Source organism: Engystomops pustulosus, chromosome 6, assembly GCF_040894005.1.
Source record: "Engystomops pustulosus chromosome 6, aEngPut4.maternal, whole genome shotgun sequence".
NCBI classification, from domain to species: Eukaryota; Metazoa; Chordata; class Amphibia; order Anura; family Leptodactylidae; genus Engystomops; species Engystomops pustulosus.
Window position 1 is genome coordinate 176644995 of NC_092416.1, and position 19189 is coordinate 176664183.

The 19189-nt window shown below is 43.4% G+C and overlaps 1 protein-coding gene across 2 annotated transcripts; it reads left to right on the forward strand.

Annotated features, from left to right (window-relative positions):
• Positions 1-1132: 1132 nt before the first annotated feature.
• Positions 1133-17854, forward strand: LOC140065080 (uncharacterized). Of its 2 annotated transcripts, none has more exons than XM_072112562.1 (4): positions 1133-1309; positions 6478-6523; positions 9475-9672; positions 17161-17854. In XM_072112562.1, the coding sequence occupies exons 1-4, from the start codon at positions 1262-1264 to the stop codon at positions 17529-17531; spliced, it is 663 nt and encodes a 220-aa protein (XP_071968663.1). In that variant the 5' UTR covers positions 1133-1261; the 3' UTR covers positions 17532-17854. The 2 variants fall into 2 exon arrangements, with proteins under 2 accessions (XP_071968663.1, XP_071968664.1); XM_072112563.1 differs by lacking the exon at positions 1133-1309 and adding an exon at positions 1440-2263.
• The last annotated feature ends 1335 nt before the right edge of the window (positions 17855-19189 follow it).

Consider the following 19189-nt stretch of genomic DNA (forward strand, 5'->3'; position numbering starts at 1 on the left):
GCCCCCGGTGATAAGTATTCAGCCCCCGGTGATAAGTATTCAGCTCCTGGTGATAAGTATTCAGTCCCCGGTGATAAGTATTCAGCCCCCGGTGATAAGTATTCAGCTCCTGGTGATAAGTATTCAGCCCCCGGTGATAAGTATTCAGCCCCCGGTGATAAGTATTCAGCTCCTGGTGATAAGTATTCAGCCCCTGGTGATGAGTATTCAGCCCCCGGTGATAAGTATTCAGCCCCCGGTGATAAGTATTCAGCTCCTGGTGATAAGTATTCAGCCCCCGGGGTAACTCTTATACTATCCCTAGCTGAGCACTAGCAGAGAGGAAGGGCGAGAGGGATTAGCTTATCCTTTACTTCACTTTAGTTCCCTTATCCCAGAATATTGTAGTAGTAGGTGGGCCCCCAAAATCAATTTCACTGGTGGGCCCCAGGCACTCCAGTCCGACGCTGATCATGATAAACCAGGGACATTACTCATAGATCCAGACGTGACTATGGTAATCTTCTTATGTTTGTTATACTTGGTCTCCTTCCTTCTAAAATTAACTTTCAAAACAATCCAAATGAGCCTGAAGTGCTCCTGGGGGTGATAACAGAGCACCTCCATGCCGTAGCTTCACAGGCTGTTACACTATGCAGGAGCCCTTCCCCCTCCCACATTGTGAGATTTCAGCTGGAAGAGGGAGGGGGGAGTAGCAATGGTGTGGGGGATGGTCGGAGAGTGTAAGAGCCTATGAAGCTTCAGCACGGAAGGGTTCTGGTAATGCCCCCCAGAGCCCAACTTATAAAAGTAGATTTTAGAAGCATAGAATATAAGAAAAATTGAGTCAACAATGAAGGAACAAATACTCCCTTATAGTATGATGAAGTCTCTCAGTCCTCCTGGACTTACATCCCCCCCCCCCCCACACACACACACACAATGTCCCTTATTTACCAAACAAAACTTGATACATTGTATAAATGTACATTTGCTATGTAACAATTTGTTTCTCTATCACTTGAATGCCACAAACCCTTCTTAAAGGTGAGGTAAGTTAGTCTGGGTTCCTGCTCCAGTGTTCAGCTTCTCCTTTAAGAGAAAAACATTCAGTATTTATGACTGGGAACTGGTTAAACTCCTTTTTCAGCCACTATGTGCAGCGCCGGTCACGTCACCAGAGCCGAGTACTTTCCCTTTGTGCTTGTCTTGTGATCTCGCTGTCAGACTGAATCCTTCCATGAAAGTGTCGCTTCTTCTGCCGCCTTGTCAGGGGTGAAGCATGGCCGCCCTGTGCTGCTGCTGTGTACAGGCCAGTAATGAGGACGAGGTAGGGACAGACCTATTGATCATGTACTTACTTATCTGATCACTGTGATCGCTGCCTTAAAGAACCCAAAATCTGTCGTCTCTATATTCTGATTGTGTTGTCTATTGTTCTCTGTTATCAGCCATCTGGGAAGAGGCATCAAAGGGAAGACAGGAAATCCAGGAAGTTCCTGTCCCTCATATCGCCACCTTAAGTCTCATATCTACTACCTCTTATGGTTACCAACTTATCTACCAGAATGTAATTAATTAAAGGGATGTTCCAGACTATATATTCATTGATGACCAATCCTTATATATCCTTATACATCCTTTATATCCTCCAATATAAAATAAGCGGGGGTCAGGCGCAAGGAACTCCTTACCGATCGGCTATCAATACACAGAGAATGAAACAGCTCCATTCTTAATGAAGTGGCTGGATTGAGTCGCTGCAGCCGAGCCCTATTCTTATGAAGATGATCTGTATTAACCAGCATTGGCCACTACACAGAGAATGGAGCTGTCTGCCTCCTCTTCCAGCTGATCAGTGAGGGGTGCCACATGCCAGACCGCCACTGATTTGATACTTAATGGGGCTTATTTACTAAGGGTCCGCAGATCGCACTTTCGTCGGGTTTTCCAAGGTTTTCAGGATTTGTGCCGCTTTGACAGATATTTAATTGGGGATTGTGTCGCACGCAATCGGATTTTGGCGCTATTGCGCTGGCTTTCATGCAATAGAAATCGGGGGCGTGGCCGTCGGATGATCCGACTGATTCGGACTGAGCGCGGGATTTAAGATTCAAATTCTGTCGCAAGATCAAGCACTTACATGCACCAGGAAGAAGAAGGTGAACTCCGGGGACCTGAGTGGGGAAGCGACACATGCAGAATATCCGGCGCACAATCTTAGTGAATCACGGCACAGGGCATGATGGTCGGACAATGCACTTTGGGGGAACTCCTCGGACAAGTAAGTCAATGTACCCCAATGTCTTTAGAAAACCCCTTTAATTACCCCATATATCTTGTTACAGAGGGAATCTTATAGAAACCGGGTGCCCATTGAGATCATGCCATCAGCTTGGCAGACACTGAGTTTAAGGGGGTGCAGTTATAGTGATTCCTATGCCAAGGGAGTGACAGACCAGGGTGCCCGAGCAGGGGGGTACATACTAGGAGTTCCGGAGTTATTTGTTTACTTCTGGAGTTATGCTTACTCTATAACACACTGAGTGATGTCATCGGGTATCCTATGATGTCATTACACAGTGGGAAGCATCTGCTTACAGATTGATGTCTCCAGTTTGCCCGACACCCCTGGTCACGCTTCAAGACTCTTAAATGGGTCACACATTGAGTTAAGGGCTCATCATCTATAGTGGCCATAAAATTCCTTCTGGAGGTTTGCTAATTGCTCACTACATGAGTGATGTCATCAGATATCATGTGACATCATTAAACAGTGGGAAACTACTTTGCCTGGCTTCACTATTGATGTGTCAAGGCTCTTTAATGGGCCACACATTGAGTTACAAAGTTATTACCTATAGGCAGTACTACTAGTAGTCCACTACTTTCTTGAGGAGCGTAAAATATATATTATATAATAGTGAGTGATGTCATCAGGTGTCATGTGATGTCATTAAGTAGGAGAGATTGGTATTATGCGCTTGAGATGCGGCTCCCAAGTGTTTTTAGGACACTATTAGGGTTATGTTTCCATTGACTGGAGGATATCTGATATATATAGAGATAAATTACATATTATGTAAAAGATTTCTCCGTATGTAGTTTCCACAGTAATGCACATAATGTCAGCTCCTGCTCCTGGGAGAAGGTACAGTGGATGTTTCCTGATATCCAGCTCCTGGAGGTGGAGATCAGTCGAGAGCCGGGTGACAGCGATCACGTGGCGTCTCAGGGTCACATGACTGCAGTAGTAAACAGGGCGCAGCCCAATTGTGCAAACACGGAATGGTTCCTCTTATGGGAATCATCCTGAGACTGAAAGGAAGACGATATTAGGTCATAACAAGCACAAAATGAGCCCACAATGTTACCGGAGCAGGGAACATTGGGGCACATTTACTAAAAGTGGGTTTGCCTGTGTATAATGCTGGGTGCGCCAGATTTATGAAGAACATGTGTCAGAAATCATTAATCTGGCGATCCCTGCACTGACCCAACTTTTTTGCACCTTTAACAAGGGGCGTTCAATACACTTATGTCTGACGTTGCGTGATAATTCTGGCGCACCATAGGAATAAGCCCCGGAACGTCCCCTAATTTGTGTTGCATGGAGGCAGCGCAGCTGCAACACAAAAGGGTTGGGTGGGTGTTATGGGGATTATATACTGAGGAGGTGTATGGGGATTATATGCTGGGGAGGTGTATGGGGATTATATGCTGGGGAGGTGTATGGGGATTATATGCTGGGGAGCTGTATGGGGATTATATGTTGGGGAGGTGTATGGGGATTATATACTGGGGAGGTGTATGGGGATTATATGTTGGGGAGGTGTATGGGGATTATACACTGGGGAGGTGTATGGGGATTATATACTGGGGAGGTGTATGGGGGTTATATGCTGGGGAGGTGTATGGGGATTATATGTTGGGGAGGTGTATGGGGATTATATACTGGGGAGGTGTATGGGGATTATATACTGGGGAGGTGTATGGGGATTATATACTGGGGAGGTGTATGGGGATTATATACTAGGGAGGTGTATGGGGATTATATACTGGGGAGGTGTATGGGGATTATATGCTGGGGAGGTGTATGGGGATTATATGTTGGGGAGGTGTATGGGGATTATATACTGGGGAGGTGTATGGGGATTATATACTGGGGAGGTGTATGGGGATTATATACTGGGGAGGTGTATGGGGATTATACACTGGGGAGGTGTATGGGGATTATATACTGGGGAAGTGTATGGGGATTATATACTGGGGAGGTGTATGGGGATTATATGCTGGGAAGGTGTATGGGGATTATATGCTGGGGAGGTGTATGGGGATTATATACTGGGGAGGTGTATGGGGATTATATGCTGGGGAGATGTATGGGGATTATATACTGGGGAGGTGTATGGGGATTATATGCTGGGGAGGTGTATGGGGATTATATACTGGGGAGGTGTATGGGGATTATATACTGGGGAGGTGTATGGGGATTATACACTGGGGAGGTGTATGGGGATTATATACTGGGGAAGTGTATGGGGATTATATACTGGGGAGGTGTATGGGGATTATATGATGGGGAGGTGTATGGGGATTATATACTGGGGAGGTGTATGGGGATTATATACTAGGGAGGTGTATGGGGATTATATACTAGGGAGGTGTATGGGGATTATATGCTGGGGAGGTGTATGGGGATTATACACTGGGGAGGTGTATGGGGATTAAATACTGGGGAGGTGTATGGGGATTATATACTGGGGAGGTGTATGGGAATAATATGCTGGGGAGGTGTATGGGGATTATATACTGGGGGGTGTATGGGAATAATATGCTGGGGAGGTGTATGGGGATTATATACCGTGGAGGTGTATGGGGATTATATGCTGGGGAGGTGTATGGGGATTATATGCTGGGGAGGTGTATGGGGATTATATGATGGGGAGGTGTATGGGGATTATATGATGGGGAGGTGTATGGGGATTATATACTGGGGAGGTGTATGGGGGTTATATGCTGGGGAGGTGTATGGGGATTATATGCTGGGGAGGTGTATGGGGATTATATACTGGGGAGGTGTATGGGGATTATATGCTGGGGAGGTGTATGGGGATTATATACTGGGGAGGTGTATGGGGGTTATACACTGGGGAGGTGTATGGGGATTATATACTGGGGAGGTGTATGGGGATTATATACTGGGGAGGTGTATTGGGATTATATGTTGGGGAGGTGTATGGGGATTATACACTGGGGAGGTGTATGGGGATAATATACTGGGGAGGTGTATGGGGATTATATACTGGGGAGGTGTATGGGGATAATATACTGGGGAGGTGTATGGGGATTATATACTGGGGAGGTATATGGGGATTATATACTGGGGAGGTGTATGGGGATTATATGCTGGGGAGGTGTATGGGGATTATATGCTGGGGAGGTGTATGGGGATTATATGCTGGGGAGGTGTATGGGGATTATATACTGGGCAGGTGTATGGGGATTATATACTGGAGAGGTGTATTGGGATTATATGTTGGGGAGGTGTATGGGGATTATACACTGGGGAGGTGTATGGGGATTATACACTGGGGAGGTGTATGGGGATTATATACTGAGGAGGTGTATGGGGATAATATACTGGGGAGGTGTATGGGGATTATATACTGGGGATGTGTATGGGGATTATATACTGGGGAGGTGTATGGGGATTATATACTGGGGAGGTGTATGGGGATTATATACTGGGGAGGTGTATGGGGATTATATACTGGGGAGGTGTATGGGGATTATATACTGGGGAGGTGTATGGGGATTATATGCTGGGGAAGTATATGGGGATTATATGCTGGGGAGGTGTATGGGGATTATATACTGGGGAGGTGTATGGGGATTATATACTGGGGAGGTGTATTGGGATTATATACTGGGGGGTGTATGGGGATAATATGCTGGGGTGGTGTATGGGGATTATATACTGGGGAGGTGTATGGGGATTATATACTGAGGAGGTGTATGGGGATTATATACTGAGGAGGTGTATGGGGATTATATACTGGGGAGGTGTATTGGGATTATATACTGGGGAGGTGTATTGGGATTATATACTGGGGGGTGTATGGGGATAATATGCTGGGGTGGTGTATGGGGATTATATACTGAGGAGGTGTATGGGGATGATATACTGGGGAGGTGTATGGGGATTATATACTGGGGAGGTGTATTGGGATTATATACTGGGGGGTGTATGGGGATAATATGCTGGGGTGGTGTATGGGGATTATATACTGGGGGGGTGTATGGGGATTATATACTGGGGGGGTGTATGGGGATTATATACTGGGGGGGTGTATGGGGATTATATACTGGGGTGGTGTATGGGGATTATATGATGGGGAGATGTATGGGGATTATATGCTGGGGAGATGTATGGGGATTATGTATTTGGGTGCTGCATGTAATCCACATAATCTTTATCTTATATTTCATTTGCAGGCTGCACCTTTTGCTAAATCTGGCAGGTTCCCGAAACAAGAGAAGGGTAAGTCGTCCACACTGCAGCCATCGCATGTACTAACCTCCTATCTCTAGGATAGTGATAAATGAACCTATCTATGCTGCAATACCTGACATAACCTGCAGACAGGTGTGGTGCTGTTTCTGGTTATTTAATCAGTTAAAGGTGTTTTTCATATATGATAAAATTATAAACGTAAGAATGTGTCATCAATGAACAAATGTTTCAAATTTCAACTTGAAACTTACCAGGGTAAAGACACGATTAACTTTCATTTTTCAATGTTTTGTTGTTGCTACATATAAACTTAAGGTTATACCTACATCTGTAAGATCAGGGAGCGAGAGGAGACATCACGTCCATCAATTGCGCATAGCCAACGTGAGCTGCAATACCAAGCATGGCCACTGTGCAATGTACAGCGCTGTGCCTGATAAGAATGGATCTTCTGAATGCTGGTCTGTGTTGGGGTGTTGGGGTTCGGACCATCATCTTACTGATGGTGATGGGTCGTTAGATACATGACTTGTGGCTATTAGATTTTCAGTACATTCTATATGGGAGACCTTCTGTATGTACATAGTCTATGTGGACCATTGTTACATAAGATCCTGTAGATTGAAACAATCAGACAGGAAGTCAGTTTCCCGCTGAGTTTCATTTCCTTTTTAGCTTAAAGGAAATCTACCATCTGATTTGATGCAGTTTGAAGCAAACATACCTGGAGACTGCTGTAGCTGCACTGATGCAGGGTCATATCTTGGTAATCCCTGGTTTTGCTGATAACACAGATATAAAATTATGATAATGAAGCTCTGTGGCTTCTATGCCTGCTCTGGTGCTTGCTTTGCAGCTTCTCATAGCAGGAGAGTTTCTCTCTGATTGCATCATCATCTCCTGCAGTTCCCTTCCTGCCAGACATAATAATCAATTGCTGCACCATCCCCCAGCTGCTGTGTATGAGTCATTCAGCTCAGGTTGATTAGTGCTTGACTAGTAATGCTTTACAATTCCAAGCTCAGTGTCTGTCCCAGTCAGTCTGTCCCAGCTTACCCAAGGTCCTGAATGGTATAATTGTTTTTTCAGCAAAACCACTCAGCTCAGGGATTAACCAAGATATGATCCTGCATCAGTGTAGCTACAGCAGTCTCCAGGTATGTTTGCTTCATACTGCATTACATCAAATGGTAGGTTTCCTTTAACTTCGGGATTAGAAAAGTATAAGAAAAAAAAAAAAAACTTTCTCATCACCAGTTCCATGGAGCAGGTTCTGTAGTGATAGCTGATGCTGATCTGGGAACCGCTGCCACAAGCAGTAGTCACAGAGGTCTGCACTTACAGTATGCTAAAAACCATCTGGAGACTGAAAATCATTTTTAATAACAAAACAATTAGCCAAAAATAATAATAATAAAAACATATAATCATCTGCACATAATTAAGAAAAAAACAGAATATAAAATATATAACATAAAATATAAAATAATATATTTTATTTATATAATATAAATAAATATATTAAAATTGGACTTAATGGGGCAGATTTACTTACCCGGTCCATTCGCGATCCAGCGGCACGTTCTCTGAGGTGGATTCGGGTCTTCCTGCGATTCACTAAGGCAGTTCCTCCGACGTCCACCAGGTGTCGCTGCTGCGCTGAAGAGCATTGGAACGCACTGGAGTACACCGAGTCATCCTGGGTGAAGGTAAGCGCGTGCCGAGCAACACTTTTTTTTTTTAAATGCGGCGATTTCTCCAAATCCGTCGGGTTATCGTTCTGCCACGCCCCCCGATTTCCGTTGTGTGCATGCCGGCGCCGATGCGCCACAATACGATCGCATGCACCAAAAACCCGGGGCAATTCAGGGAAAATCGGCGCAAATCAGAAATATTCGGGTAACACGGCGGGAAAACGCGAATCGGGCCCTTAGTAAATGACCCCCAATAGGTTCCTATTTCACCAGCAAAAAAATAATCCAAAATAATATTTGGTTAAATAATGAGTAATAATATACAGTGATACATTTGCAATATTTCAATATCAATAATAATAACAATATTATAATTTGAGATGTATACATTGTATCTTTTCTACTATAATAAGCTGAATATATGTAAAGAAGGAGACTATGGGGCTCATTTACTAAGGGCTCCGTGGCCGCATTTCTGTCGGGTTACCTGAATTTTTCAGTTTTTTGCCGAATTCCGCCAGGATTGTGGCGCATGCGATCGGATTTTGGCGCGACACAAATCGGGGTGTGTGGCCGTCTTATAACCCGACGGATTCGGAAAAACTGTGGAATTTAAAAAACTATTTGTGTCGCAAGATCAGCGCTTACATGCACTGAGAAGAAGAAGGTGAACTCTGGCGGACCTCGGCGCAGCAGCGACACATGCAGGATATCGGACGCTCGAACTTAGTGAATCCCGGCAGAACCTGAATCCTCATCAGAGAACTGGATCGCGACTGGACCAGGTAAGTAAATGAGCCCCTATATGTTAAGCTGTCTTGTGAACAATTTTATTTAACTTGTATGATTCAATAAAAAGATTTGAAGAGAATAATTTTCATGAGTTCTGATACATGGGGGGAGTTTATATGAATTTCAGATGGAATGTAAGGAAATTCTTCACACCTCCCATCGGAGAATATGGTGAATATGGAGGGGGTGTTCTGTTCAGGACCTTCATCTTTTAGCTTGTGTGGAGAGCGGCTATGAAGCCCATCCGTCACTCCTGTCCTGCATTACCCATGGAGTGGACATAGTGTAATGCATAATTGTGCCTGTGGAGGCACTGCAGGAATCCATTTTCTACCAAGTCTGCCCAGATATCGGGTGACACACTACACGTTGTACACATCATGCAGATCAATCTGTTGTGCACATTTGGCCAGGTTTCTAGTACATTTAGCCTAGTAAATCTGCGTCATGGTGACCCCTAAAGCTCACATCCCATCTCCCCTTTAATTTCAGTGCTGGAGAAAGGCAAGAAGCTTGTTATAAGGAATGTAAATGTGAACGAATATGATGACAAGTTTGCTGAGATTGCCGAGGTCTACAACCACCAGGTGGAGAATTACATGGCTATGAAGAAGTGTCTGTACCGACTTAATGAGGTCCATCATTGTGCCAGCCTCACCAGCTGCATGGAGAGGATACAGGACAAGTACAGTAAGTGACTCTAAGTATGTCCATTATAATGTATACTAGTACCTGTCGTAGACCCTATAGACTAGCTCTGCAAGGGACATCCTGCAGGTGCTAAAGCATCGGTAACGCTTTCCTCTGGATGCGTAAGAGCGTCCATAGTCCTTCAAGGGAATTGGGGCTTTAAACCATCCACAGGTCCGATATCACTTCTGCCCTTACCGTGGTCCACAGCTACTGGTTTATGCGTCGTAGAACATCTCAGCTTCAGTTAGTCTGGCACTTTAGTGAAGCAGTATGTACCACACCAGATTTACTGAAACTACAGATAGGTATTCGGAGCACCAGAGATGGGTCTGAGGTGGCTTATCAGATTCTTTGTTAGACCTCCTTCACCATCAAACAATAATGATAAGATGTTACCTCCTCGAAACTGACCATTGATGAGCACCAGAGATGGGTCTGAGGTGGCTCATCTGATTCTCCTCTAGGTAAGTAGAAGTGAGATAGTATTGGGTGATATGGCACACTAAACCTCAGGTCTAGAAGGATCTGAGGGCGGGTTAGTGACCCAAATCACCCCGACTTCATAAGATACTTGATCGATCTACTTTAGGATCTTCGGTCACACCTAGTCACTTTCTTAGACGATTATATTTCCAGAAGGTTCTTGGTTGACCCTTCAACATGTTGCAGTAACCTCTTAGATGCCAATGTTAGACCTCCTTTACCTTCCTTCACCGTCAACAAAACATGAAGTAAAACAAGGATAAGATGTTACCTCCTCGAAGCTGACCATGGATGAGAGCCTCACTCAACGCTGAACCATCTCGCTGGGATATGAGGCTTCTATTTTGATGTTGGAGCCAACCACCCTGTTTTTCCAGCAGAAAGCTCCATCATGCGGTAGAGGAGATGTATATTTATTTGCACTTCTAGGTGAAGGTATGTTTTTCGATCGGATGGGCAACATGGCAGTATCATAACTTTTCCGTAAGAGACTTTAAGGGGCCTTTTCAGGCTTTTTTTCTCATTTTTTCCTCATCCAAGTCTATAGTTTTTATTTTTTGGTGGTTTGTGCAAATCAAAACCTTCTCGCTGCCCATAAATCTGTCCGGCCAGTCACAGAAAGAGGCAAACATGTGGCCAAAATACATACGACTCTTAAACAAACCCGCATTAAAGAAAATAAACCAGCGACTCGCAGCGTTCCAGGCGGATCATGAGGCAATTCCATTAGGTTAGGGTCTAATTCACCTAGGAGAAGGCTCAAAGCGGACGGCAAATTAATTATACGGAGTGATGGAAAAGACAGAGGCTCCCGCTAGATAATGTGGACAGAAGGTTTTTCCAATATTTCCTCCTCGTACATGACATATTAGGTCTACTATACTACACATGACCATGATACTGATTATGGTGGTGCCATTACCTTCAGTACATTTAGGCAACATTGGCATCACCGAAAGCCAAGGCACCAAATATCATAGCAAATCATAGAAAGCTACCACGAAGGTATTAGGATACTATTGGGATATTAGGCTATTAGGGAGATACTAGGAATATACTAGGATACAATAGAGATACTAGGATACTAGGGAGATACTAGGAAGATACTAGGAAGTTACAGGGATACTTGGAAGATAGTAGAATACTAGGGAGATACAAGGATACTAGGGAGATACTAGGAAGATACTAGGAAGTTACAGGGATACTTGGAAGATAGTAGAATACTAGGGAGATACAAGGATACTAGGGAGATACTAGGAAGATACTAGGAAGTTACAGGGATACTTGGAAGATAGTAGAATACTAGGGAGATACTGGGATAAAAGGAAAATACTAGGATACAATAGAGATACTAGGATACTAGGAAGTTACTAAGAAGATTCTAGGGTATTATGAAGATACTCGGGAGATACTAGGAAGATACTAGGAATTTACAGGGATACTTGGAAGATAGTAGAATACTAGGGAGATATAAGGATACTAGGGAGATACTGGGATAAAAGGAAGATACTACAATGGTATGAAAATACTAGGATACTAGGAGGATACTAGGAAAATACTAGGATACAATAAAGATACTAGGATACTAGGGAGATACTATGAAGATTCTAGGGTATTATGCAGATACTCGGTAGATACTAGGAAGATACTAGGAAGTTACAGGGATACTTGAAAGATGGTAGAATACTAGGGAGATATAAGGATACTAGGGATATACTTGTATAATAGGAAAATACTAGGATACTAGGAAGTTACAAGTATACTAGGAAGATATTAGAATTCTAGGGAAATAAACGGATACTAGGATAATAGGAAGATACTAGGATAATAGGAAGATACTGGGATAATAGGAAGATACTAGGGAGATAGTAGAATACTATGGAAATAAAAGGATACTAGGGAGATACTAGGATAATGGGAAGATACTAGGATATTACAAGGATACAAGGAAGATAGTAGAATACTAGGTGAATACTTGTATAATAGGACAATACTAGGAAGATACTAGGAAGTTACAAGGATACTAGGAAGATATTAGAATTCTAGGGAAATAAAAGGATACTATGGAGATACAAGGATAATAGGAAGATACTGGGATACAATGGAGAGACGAGGAAGATACTAGGATAATAGGAAGATACTAGGGAGATAGTAGAATACTAGGGAAATACAAGGATACTAGGGAGATACTAGGATAATGGGAAGATACTAGGGAGATAGTAGAATACTAGGGAAATACAAGGATACTAGGGAGATACTAGGATAATGGGAAGATACTAGGGAGATAGTAGAATACTAGGGAAATACAAGGATACTAGGGAGATACTAGGATAATGGGAAGATACTAGGACGTTACAAGGATACAAGGAAGATAGTAGAATACTAGGGAGATACTAAGATGCAATAGAGATACTGGGTAGAAACTAGGACGTTTCAAGGAAGATATTAATTTCATAGTAGATAAAGTTGGAAAAGACCCAGATCCTTCAAGATCCTTCAAGGAAGGCAAAAAAGTCCTACAAGGCTGATCCAATTGGCCCAAATTAGGAATAAATTCTTTCCCAACTCCAATACGGCCTCAGAATAACTTCCTGGATCAACATCAAATTAACAAAACGTTTTGTTCCCGCAACACGTGATAATTTTATCCTTTATTTTAGTCTTCTATTACATCACATCTGAGATTGCATCCAAAGCTTCCCCCACAGCCCGGCCGCATTCCCTTATACAGGAGATGATCTCATGCCCATTCTCTTCTGATGTATCTTTCTATATAGCTGTCCTTTCCAATAGAATAGGTCATTAATATCAGATCCGAGTCTAAGAGATTGTAGGAATTTACCTTGTATCCATGTGCAAGTATTTGGGATGGGTTTTGGGATGAGATAGGTCTTCATATCAGATCAAAGACCTGGTGTTCGAGATCGAAGCTCCATTGTTTTTGCAGTGCAGAAGAAGAGTGAAGATGTCAGGCGATATCGTTTTGAGGCTGCCTGAGTATATGTGATGGTTGAGCTTTCGGGAATACTAGTTCTCTATGTCAGACATGATGTTATGTATGAAACAGAAAATTCACAGCATTTTATACACACTAGGCAGTGATCATCAAAGGATATTATAAAAAAACTTTAAAGCAACAGATTGATAAATCCAGGAACATCTTATTTACGACCGGTCAGCACTAGAGATGAGCGAGCATACTCGTCCGAGCTTGGGTACTCGAAACGGCTCGTTGCTCGGACGAGTATTTCGCCAGCTCGAGAACTGCTGGAGTCAATGCAAATTGTCTTCTGATAAGTTAGCAGATGTATGGAAACATCTGCAATGTGTTCTTCACTGAAGAACGCATTGCAGATGTTTCCGTACATCTGCTAACTTATCAGAAGACACGAGTGCAGAACGGTGTTCTTCACAATAGTATGTGAAGAACAATATGTGTGAAGAAAGAAAGAACACCTTTCTGCGCTAATGTCTTCGGATAAGTTAGCAGATATACGGAAACATTGGCAATGTGTTCTTCACATTGCAGATGTTTCCATACATCTGCTAACTTATCAGAAGACATTGGGGGTCATTTACTAAGGGCCCGATTCGTGTTTTCCCAACGTGTTACCCGAATATTTCCGATTTGCGCCGATTTCCCCTGAATTGCCCCCGGGATTTTGGCGCACGCGATTAGATTGTGGTGCATCGGCGCTGGCATGCATGCAACGGAAATGGGGGGGGGCGTGGCCGAACAGAAACCCGACGGATTCGGAAAAACCGCTGCATTTAAAAAAAAAATGTGTCGCGTAACTTGCACTTACCTTCACCATGTATGGGCCGGTGAACTTGAGTGCATTTCGGCGGGCCTCGGGGAACTTCAGCGCAGCAGCGCCACCTGGTGGACATCGGAGGAAGTACCTTAGTGAATCCCGGCCGGACCCGAATCCACCGCAGAGAACGCGCCGTTGGATCGCGAATGGACCGGGTAAGTAAATCTGCCCCATTATTTCTCAATACAATCACACATTGAAAAAATGTTCGAGTCTCCCATTGACTTCAATGGGGCTCGTGATTCGAAACGAGCATCGGAAAAAGTTTGTCTCGAATAACGAGCACTCGAGCATTTTAGTGCTCGCTCATCTCTAGTCAGCAATAAACACACTAAAAACCTGTGAGGCGAGACAAGGGAGCCCTGGCTCTAATCTGCTTGTGGCCTTCAGGTCAGTTTTTTTAGTGGTCAGCTCCAAGAATGTGAATGGGAGGCTGCCAGAATCGGGGGATCCCAAATGTAGAATAGTTCTATGCATAGGTCCTCTCTATGGCTAGCCTGACGAGACACTTTGAGATAGCTTTCTAAAGGATTGTAGGTAGGTCCTGTCACTATTACAAACTTTACAATGTGTTGACAACTAGTGCGGCCAACAAACGGGGGTTCCAAGCCAATGGATGGAGAAGGGACAAATCCAAGGATCAAATATTAAGACAGGTTTAAGGTCAGGAATTTCGAGGTCAACACACAAGGCGATATGAGGAACTCTGGAAGGTTCTGTGAATAATCTAGAGGAAACCAAACTCATAGCAGATGAAGTGATGATGCATAGGTGCACTGCTTGGAGGTGAAGCGGTAGTAGTATATCAAGGTAATGATTTGCATAAGCAGGAATAGGACAACGGGGCCTATTTACTAAGGACCCAAATTGCTCATTTTCGTCGAGTTTCCCAAAAATTACCGGTTTGCGCCGAATCGCCCCGGGATTTTTGGCGCACGCGATCAGATTGTGTCGTATCGGCGCCGGCTTGCATGCAACGGAAATCGAAGGTGTGGCCGTCGGACAACCCAACCGATTCGGAAAAACAGAATTCGGAATTAAAAAAAATGGTGGACAGCTGGTGGACATCGGGCGCACGACCTTAGTGAATCGCTGGAAGACCCGAATCCTCGTCGGAGAACGCGCCGCTGGTTAGCGACAGGACCGGGTAAGTAAATCTGCCCCAACGTGTTTTGGGAATGCACCCTCTTAGCATGATGATGGCATAAAGGGTAGTGACCAGGAAAGTTCACTATTGGTCACTGTGGTGATCACACGATATACTATACAGGCAGTCCCCGGGTTACATACAAGATAGGGTCTGTAGGTTTGTTCTTAAGTTGAATTTGTATGTAATTCGGAACTGTATATTTTATCATTGTAATCCCAGCCAGAACTTTTTTGGTCTCTGTGACAATTGGATTTTAACCCCTTAAGGACGGAGGGTTTTTCGACTCATTTCTCGCTCTCCAACTTAAAAAATCCATAACTTTTTCATTTTTACGTGTACAGACCTGTGTGAGGGCTTATTTTGTGCGTAACAAATGTTACTTTCCCGTAATGTTATTTATTTTAACGTGCCGTGTACTGCGAAGCAGAAAAAAAATTCCAAATGTGGAAAAATTTAAAAAAAACTGCACGTGCGTCACGTTTTTGTGGGCTCAGTTTTTACAACTTTCATTCTTCGCTCCAAATAACACGCCTACTTTATTCTTTGGTTCGGTGCGATCGCGGTGATACCAAATTTATACAGGTTTTATTGTGTTTTAATACATTTTCAAAAATTAAACGAATGTGTACAAAAAAGAAAAAAAAAATTTTGCCATCTTCTGACGCTAATAACTTTTTCATACTTTGGCGCACGGAGATGTGTGAGGGGTCATTTTTTGCGAAATGAGGCCACGTTTTCATTGCTACCATTTTGAGGTCTGTGCGACATTTTGATCATTTTTTATTTCATTTTTTATGTGATGTAAAAAGGTGTAAAAGTCGCATTACGGACATTTGGGCGCCATTTCCCGTCTCGGAGGTCACCGCCGCCCGTAACCGTTTTTATATTTTGATAGATCGGGCATTTTGGGACGCGGCGATACCTAATATGTTTGTGATTTTTACAGTTTATTATGTTTTATATCCGTTCTAGGGAAAGGGGGGTGATTTGAATTTTTAATATTTTATTAATTTTTTTTATTTTTTAAACTTTTTTTTTTCTTTTTTTTTCACTAATTTTTAGACCATCTAGGGTACATTAACCCTAGATAGTCAGATCGCTGCTACCATATACTGCAATACTTCTGTATTGCAATATATGGCATTTTTGCAGGTCATACATTACAATGAGCCACTGGCTCATTGTAACGAATCTGCAGATGCCAGATAGTCTCGGGTCAAACGAAGACATGAGGCTACCATGGTAACCGATTGCCGCCCCCCGATGACGTTCAGGGGCGCGGCGATCGCAAAAAAAATTCGGCGCGTTGAAAGGGTTAATAGCCGCGGGGGCAATATGCAACAACCCCCACCTCTGTATGAAGAGGACTCAGCCCGTGAGCCCTCTTCATACACTCCTTATATCTCTGCGCCATAGAGCTACGGCGCAGAGCGTTTAGGGGTTAAAAAGTTGGGTTGTCATAAGAATCAGGATTAACAATAAAGCTTCATTACAGACGCCTGTGATAACTGTTACAGCTGATCATTGTAGCCAATATCCAGAGGGCTGTTTGTAACTAGGGGTCATATGTAAGTCGAGTGTTCTTAAGTAGGGGACCGCCTGTACTTGATATACTACTACCGCTTGGCCTCTGGATTATTTACAGAGCCTTCCAGAGATTGAGCCTCATATTGGCTCTTGTGTTGACCTTGAGGTCCAGCTTTGAACCAGTCTCCACGAGGAGCATGTCTATACACATAGTTACTTTTTACCTATACTTCCACTATTCATCCAGGTTCTAGGAATCCTGAACACCAGGAGATGCTACAGCCATGCTATCACCCAGAAACCCTGGAAGGAGACGCCCACCATGCATAGGTGACCGGGTTCTCCACTGAGGACCTCTTTTATAGACCACTTGATCCAACACTGATCTGTGATTCCGACTTCTCCAAACTCATACCAGATATCTGTGTCCTGGGATGATCAGCTTTTCTAAACAATATTATTATCAGAATTGTGTGGTTAGATCTTTTAAGTGTCCTCCTGTCATTTCAGGTAATTATGACATCCAGGTCCAAATGAAAGGCTACAACTTCACCTTACTGGTCAAATCCACAGAAGACATCCCCGATGACCTACAGGAATCCCAGGAACTCATGACAGAGATGAATCGGGCAACTAAGGTCCTTCTTGGTAGTCAGACGAAGCTGGGGGGCATGGTGTTCTCTGCAGGTCAGATGGAAGGAGAAATGAGAAGGAAAGTAAAGGAGGTGAATCCTGCTTACCTGGACCAGATCCGTCTAGTGGAGAACCTGGAGGAGAACATGAAGAACATAGACAAAGCTAAACTACTGTCCACCGAGTATGAAGAAGAAGCCAGCGAGGTCCTCAGGGAAATTGCCCAGATCGCTGGAGTTACCATCTGATGGAGCAACTACAAGAGATATTTATCTTATCATTATGAAACATTATGTCAATATTATGTTTCTACTTCAGTATCAGCAGATCTCACCAAGGCTGCAAGACGACCTCATAGATGGTGGTAGCAGGAGCTGTGCCAGGAGCCTCAAAGGAGCATCCCTGAGGGCAAAGACAATGGACAATGCCAAGATGGAAGACCGCCAACATCTGTCCAGCATCTCCCAGCTATAGACTAGTATACATATAATAATTCATGATGTAACATTAGTCCTGACTACAGAGAATGAGACTAACAATAACCCGTATTAAAGGAGATGATTACACCAGATACTGATATTTGTGGACCATGGTCCCTATACCTCAGAAATACCAATAGGCATGATGTTATACATATGTAATGTGATGTCACAGGATAATACACACAGTGATGTCACAGTACAGGGATAATACACACAGTGATGTCACAGTACAGGGATAATACACACAGTGATGTCACAGTACAGGGATAATACACACAGTGATGTCACAGTACAGGGATAATACACGCAGTGATGTCACAGTACAGGGATAATACACACAGCGATGTCACAGTACAGGGATAATACACACAGTAATGTCACAGTACAGGGATAATACACACAGTGATGTCACAGTACAGGGATAATACACACAGTGATGTCACAGTACAGGGATAATACACACAGTGATGTCACAGTACAGATATAATACACACAGTGATGTCACAGTACAGGGATAATACACACAGCGATGTCACAGTACAGGGATAATACACACAGTGATGTCACAGTACAGGGATAATACACACAGTGATGTCACAGTACAGGGATAATACACACAGTGATGTCACAGTACAGGGATAATACACGCAGTGATGTCACAGTACAGGGATAATACACGCAGTGATGTCACAGTACAGGGATAATACACACAGGGATGTCACAGTACAGGGATAATACACACAGTGATGTCACAGTACAGGGGTAATACACACAGTGATGTCACAGTACAGGGATAATACACACAGTGATGTCACAGTACAGGGATAATACACACAGTGATGTCACAGTACAGATATAATACACACAGTGATGTCACAGTACAGGGATAATACACACAGCGATGTCACAGTACAGGGATAATACACACAGTGATGTCACAGTACAGGGATAATACACACAGTGATGTCACAGTACAGGGATAATACAAACAGTGATGTCACAGTACAGGGATAATACACACAGTGATGTCACAATACAGGGATAATACACACAGTGATGTCACAGTACAGGGATAATACACACAGTGATGTCACAGTACAGGGATAATACACACACTGATGTTACAGTACAGGGATAATACACACAGTGATGTCACAGTATAGAGATAATACACACAGTGATGTCACAGTAGAGACATAATACACACAGTGATGTCACAGTACAGGGATAATACACAGTGATGTCACAGTACAGAAATAATACACACAGCGATGTCACAGTACAGGGATAATACACAGTGATGTCACAGTACAGGGATAATACACACAGTGATGTCACAGTACAGGGAAAATCCACACAGTGATGTCACAGTGCAGGGATAATACACACAGTGATGTCACAGTACAGGGATAATACACACAGCG

What these genes read in the sequence shown, in the direction of transcription:
- LOC140065080 (XM_072112562.1), top strand. Translation starts at nt 1,262, where the DNA reads ATGGCCGCCCTGTGCTGCTGCTGTGTACAGGCCAGTAATGAGGACGAG. An exon ending in AGGCCAGTAATGAGGACGAG is followed by an intron (nt 1,310 to 6,477) that starts GTAGGGACAGAC and finishes TTTCATTTGCAG; the next exon opens with GCTGCACCTTTTGCTAAATC. An exon ending in GTTCCCGAAACAAGAGAAGG is followed by an intron (nt 6,524 to 9,474) that starts GTAAGTCGTCCA and finishes CTTTAATTTCAG; the next exon opens with TGCTGGAGAAAGGCAAGAAG.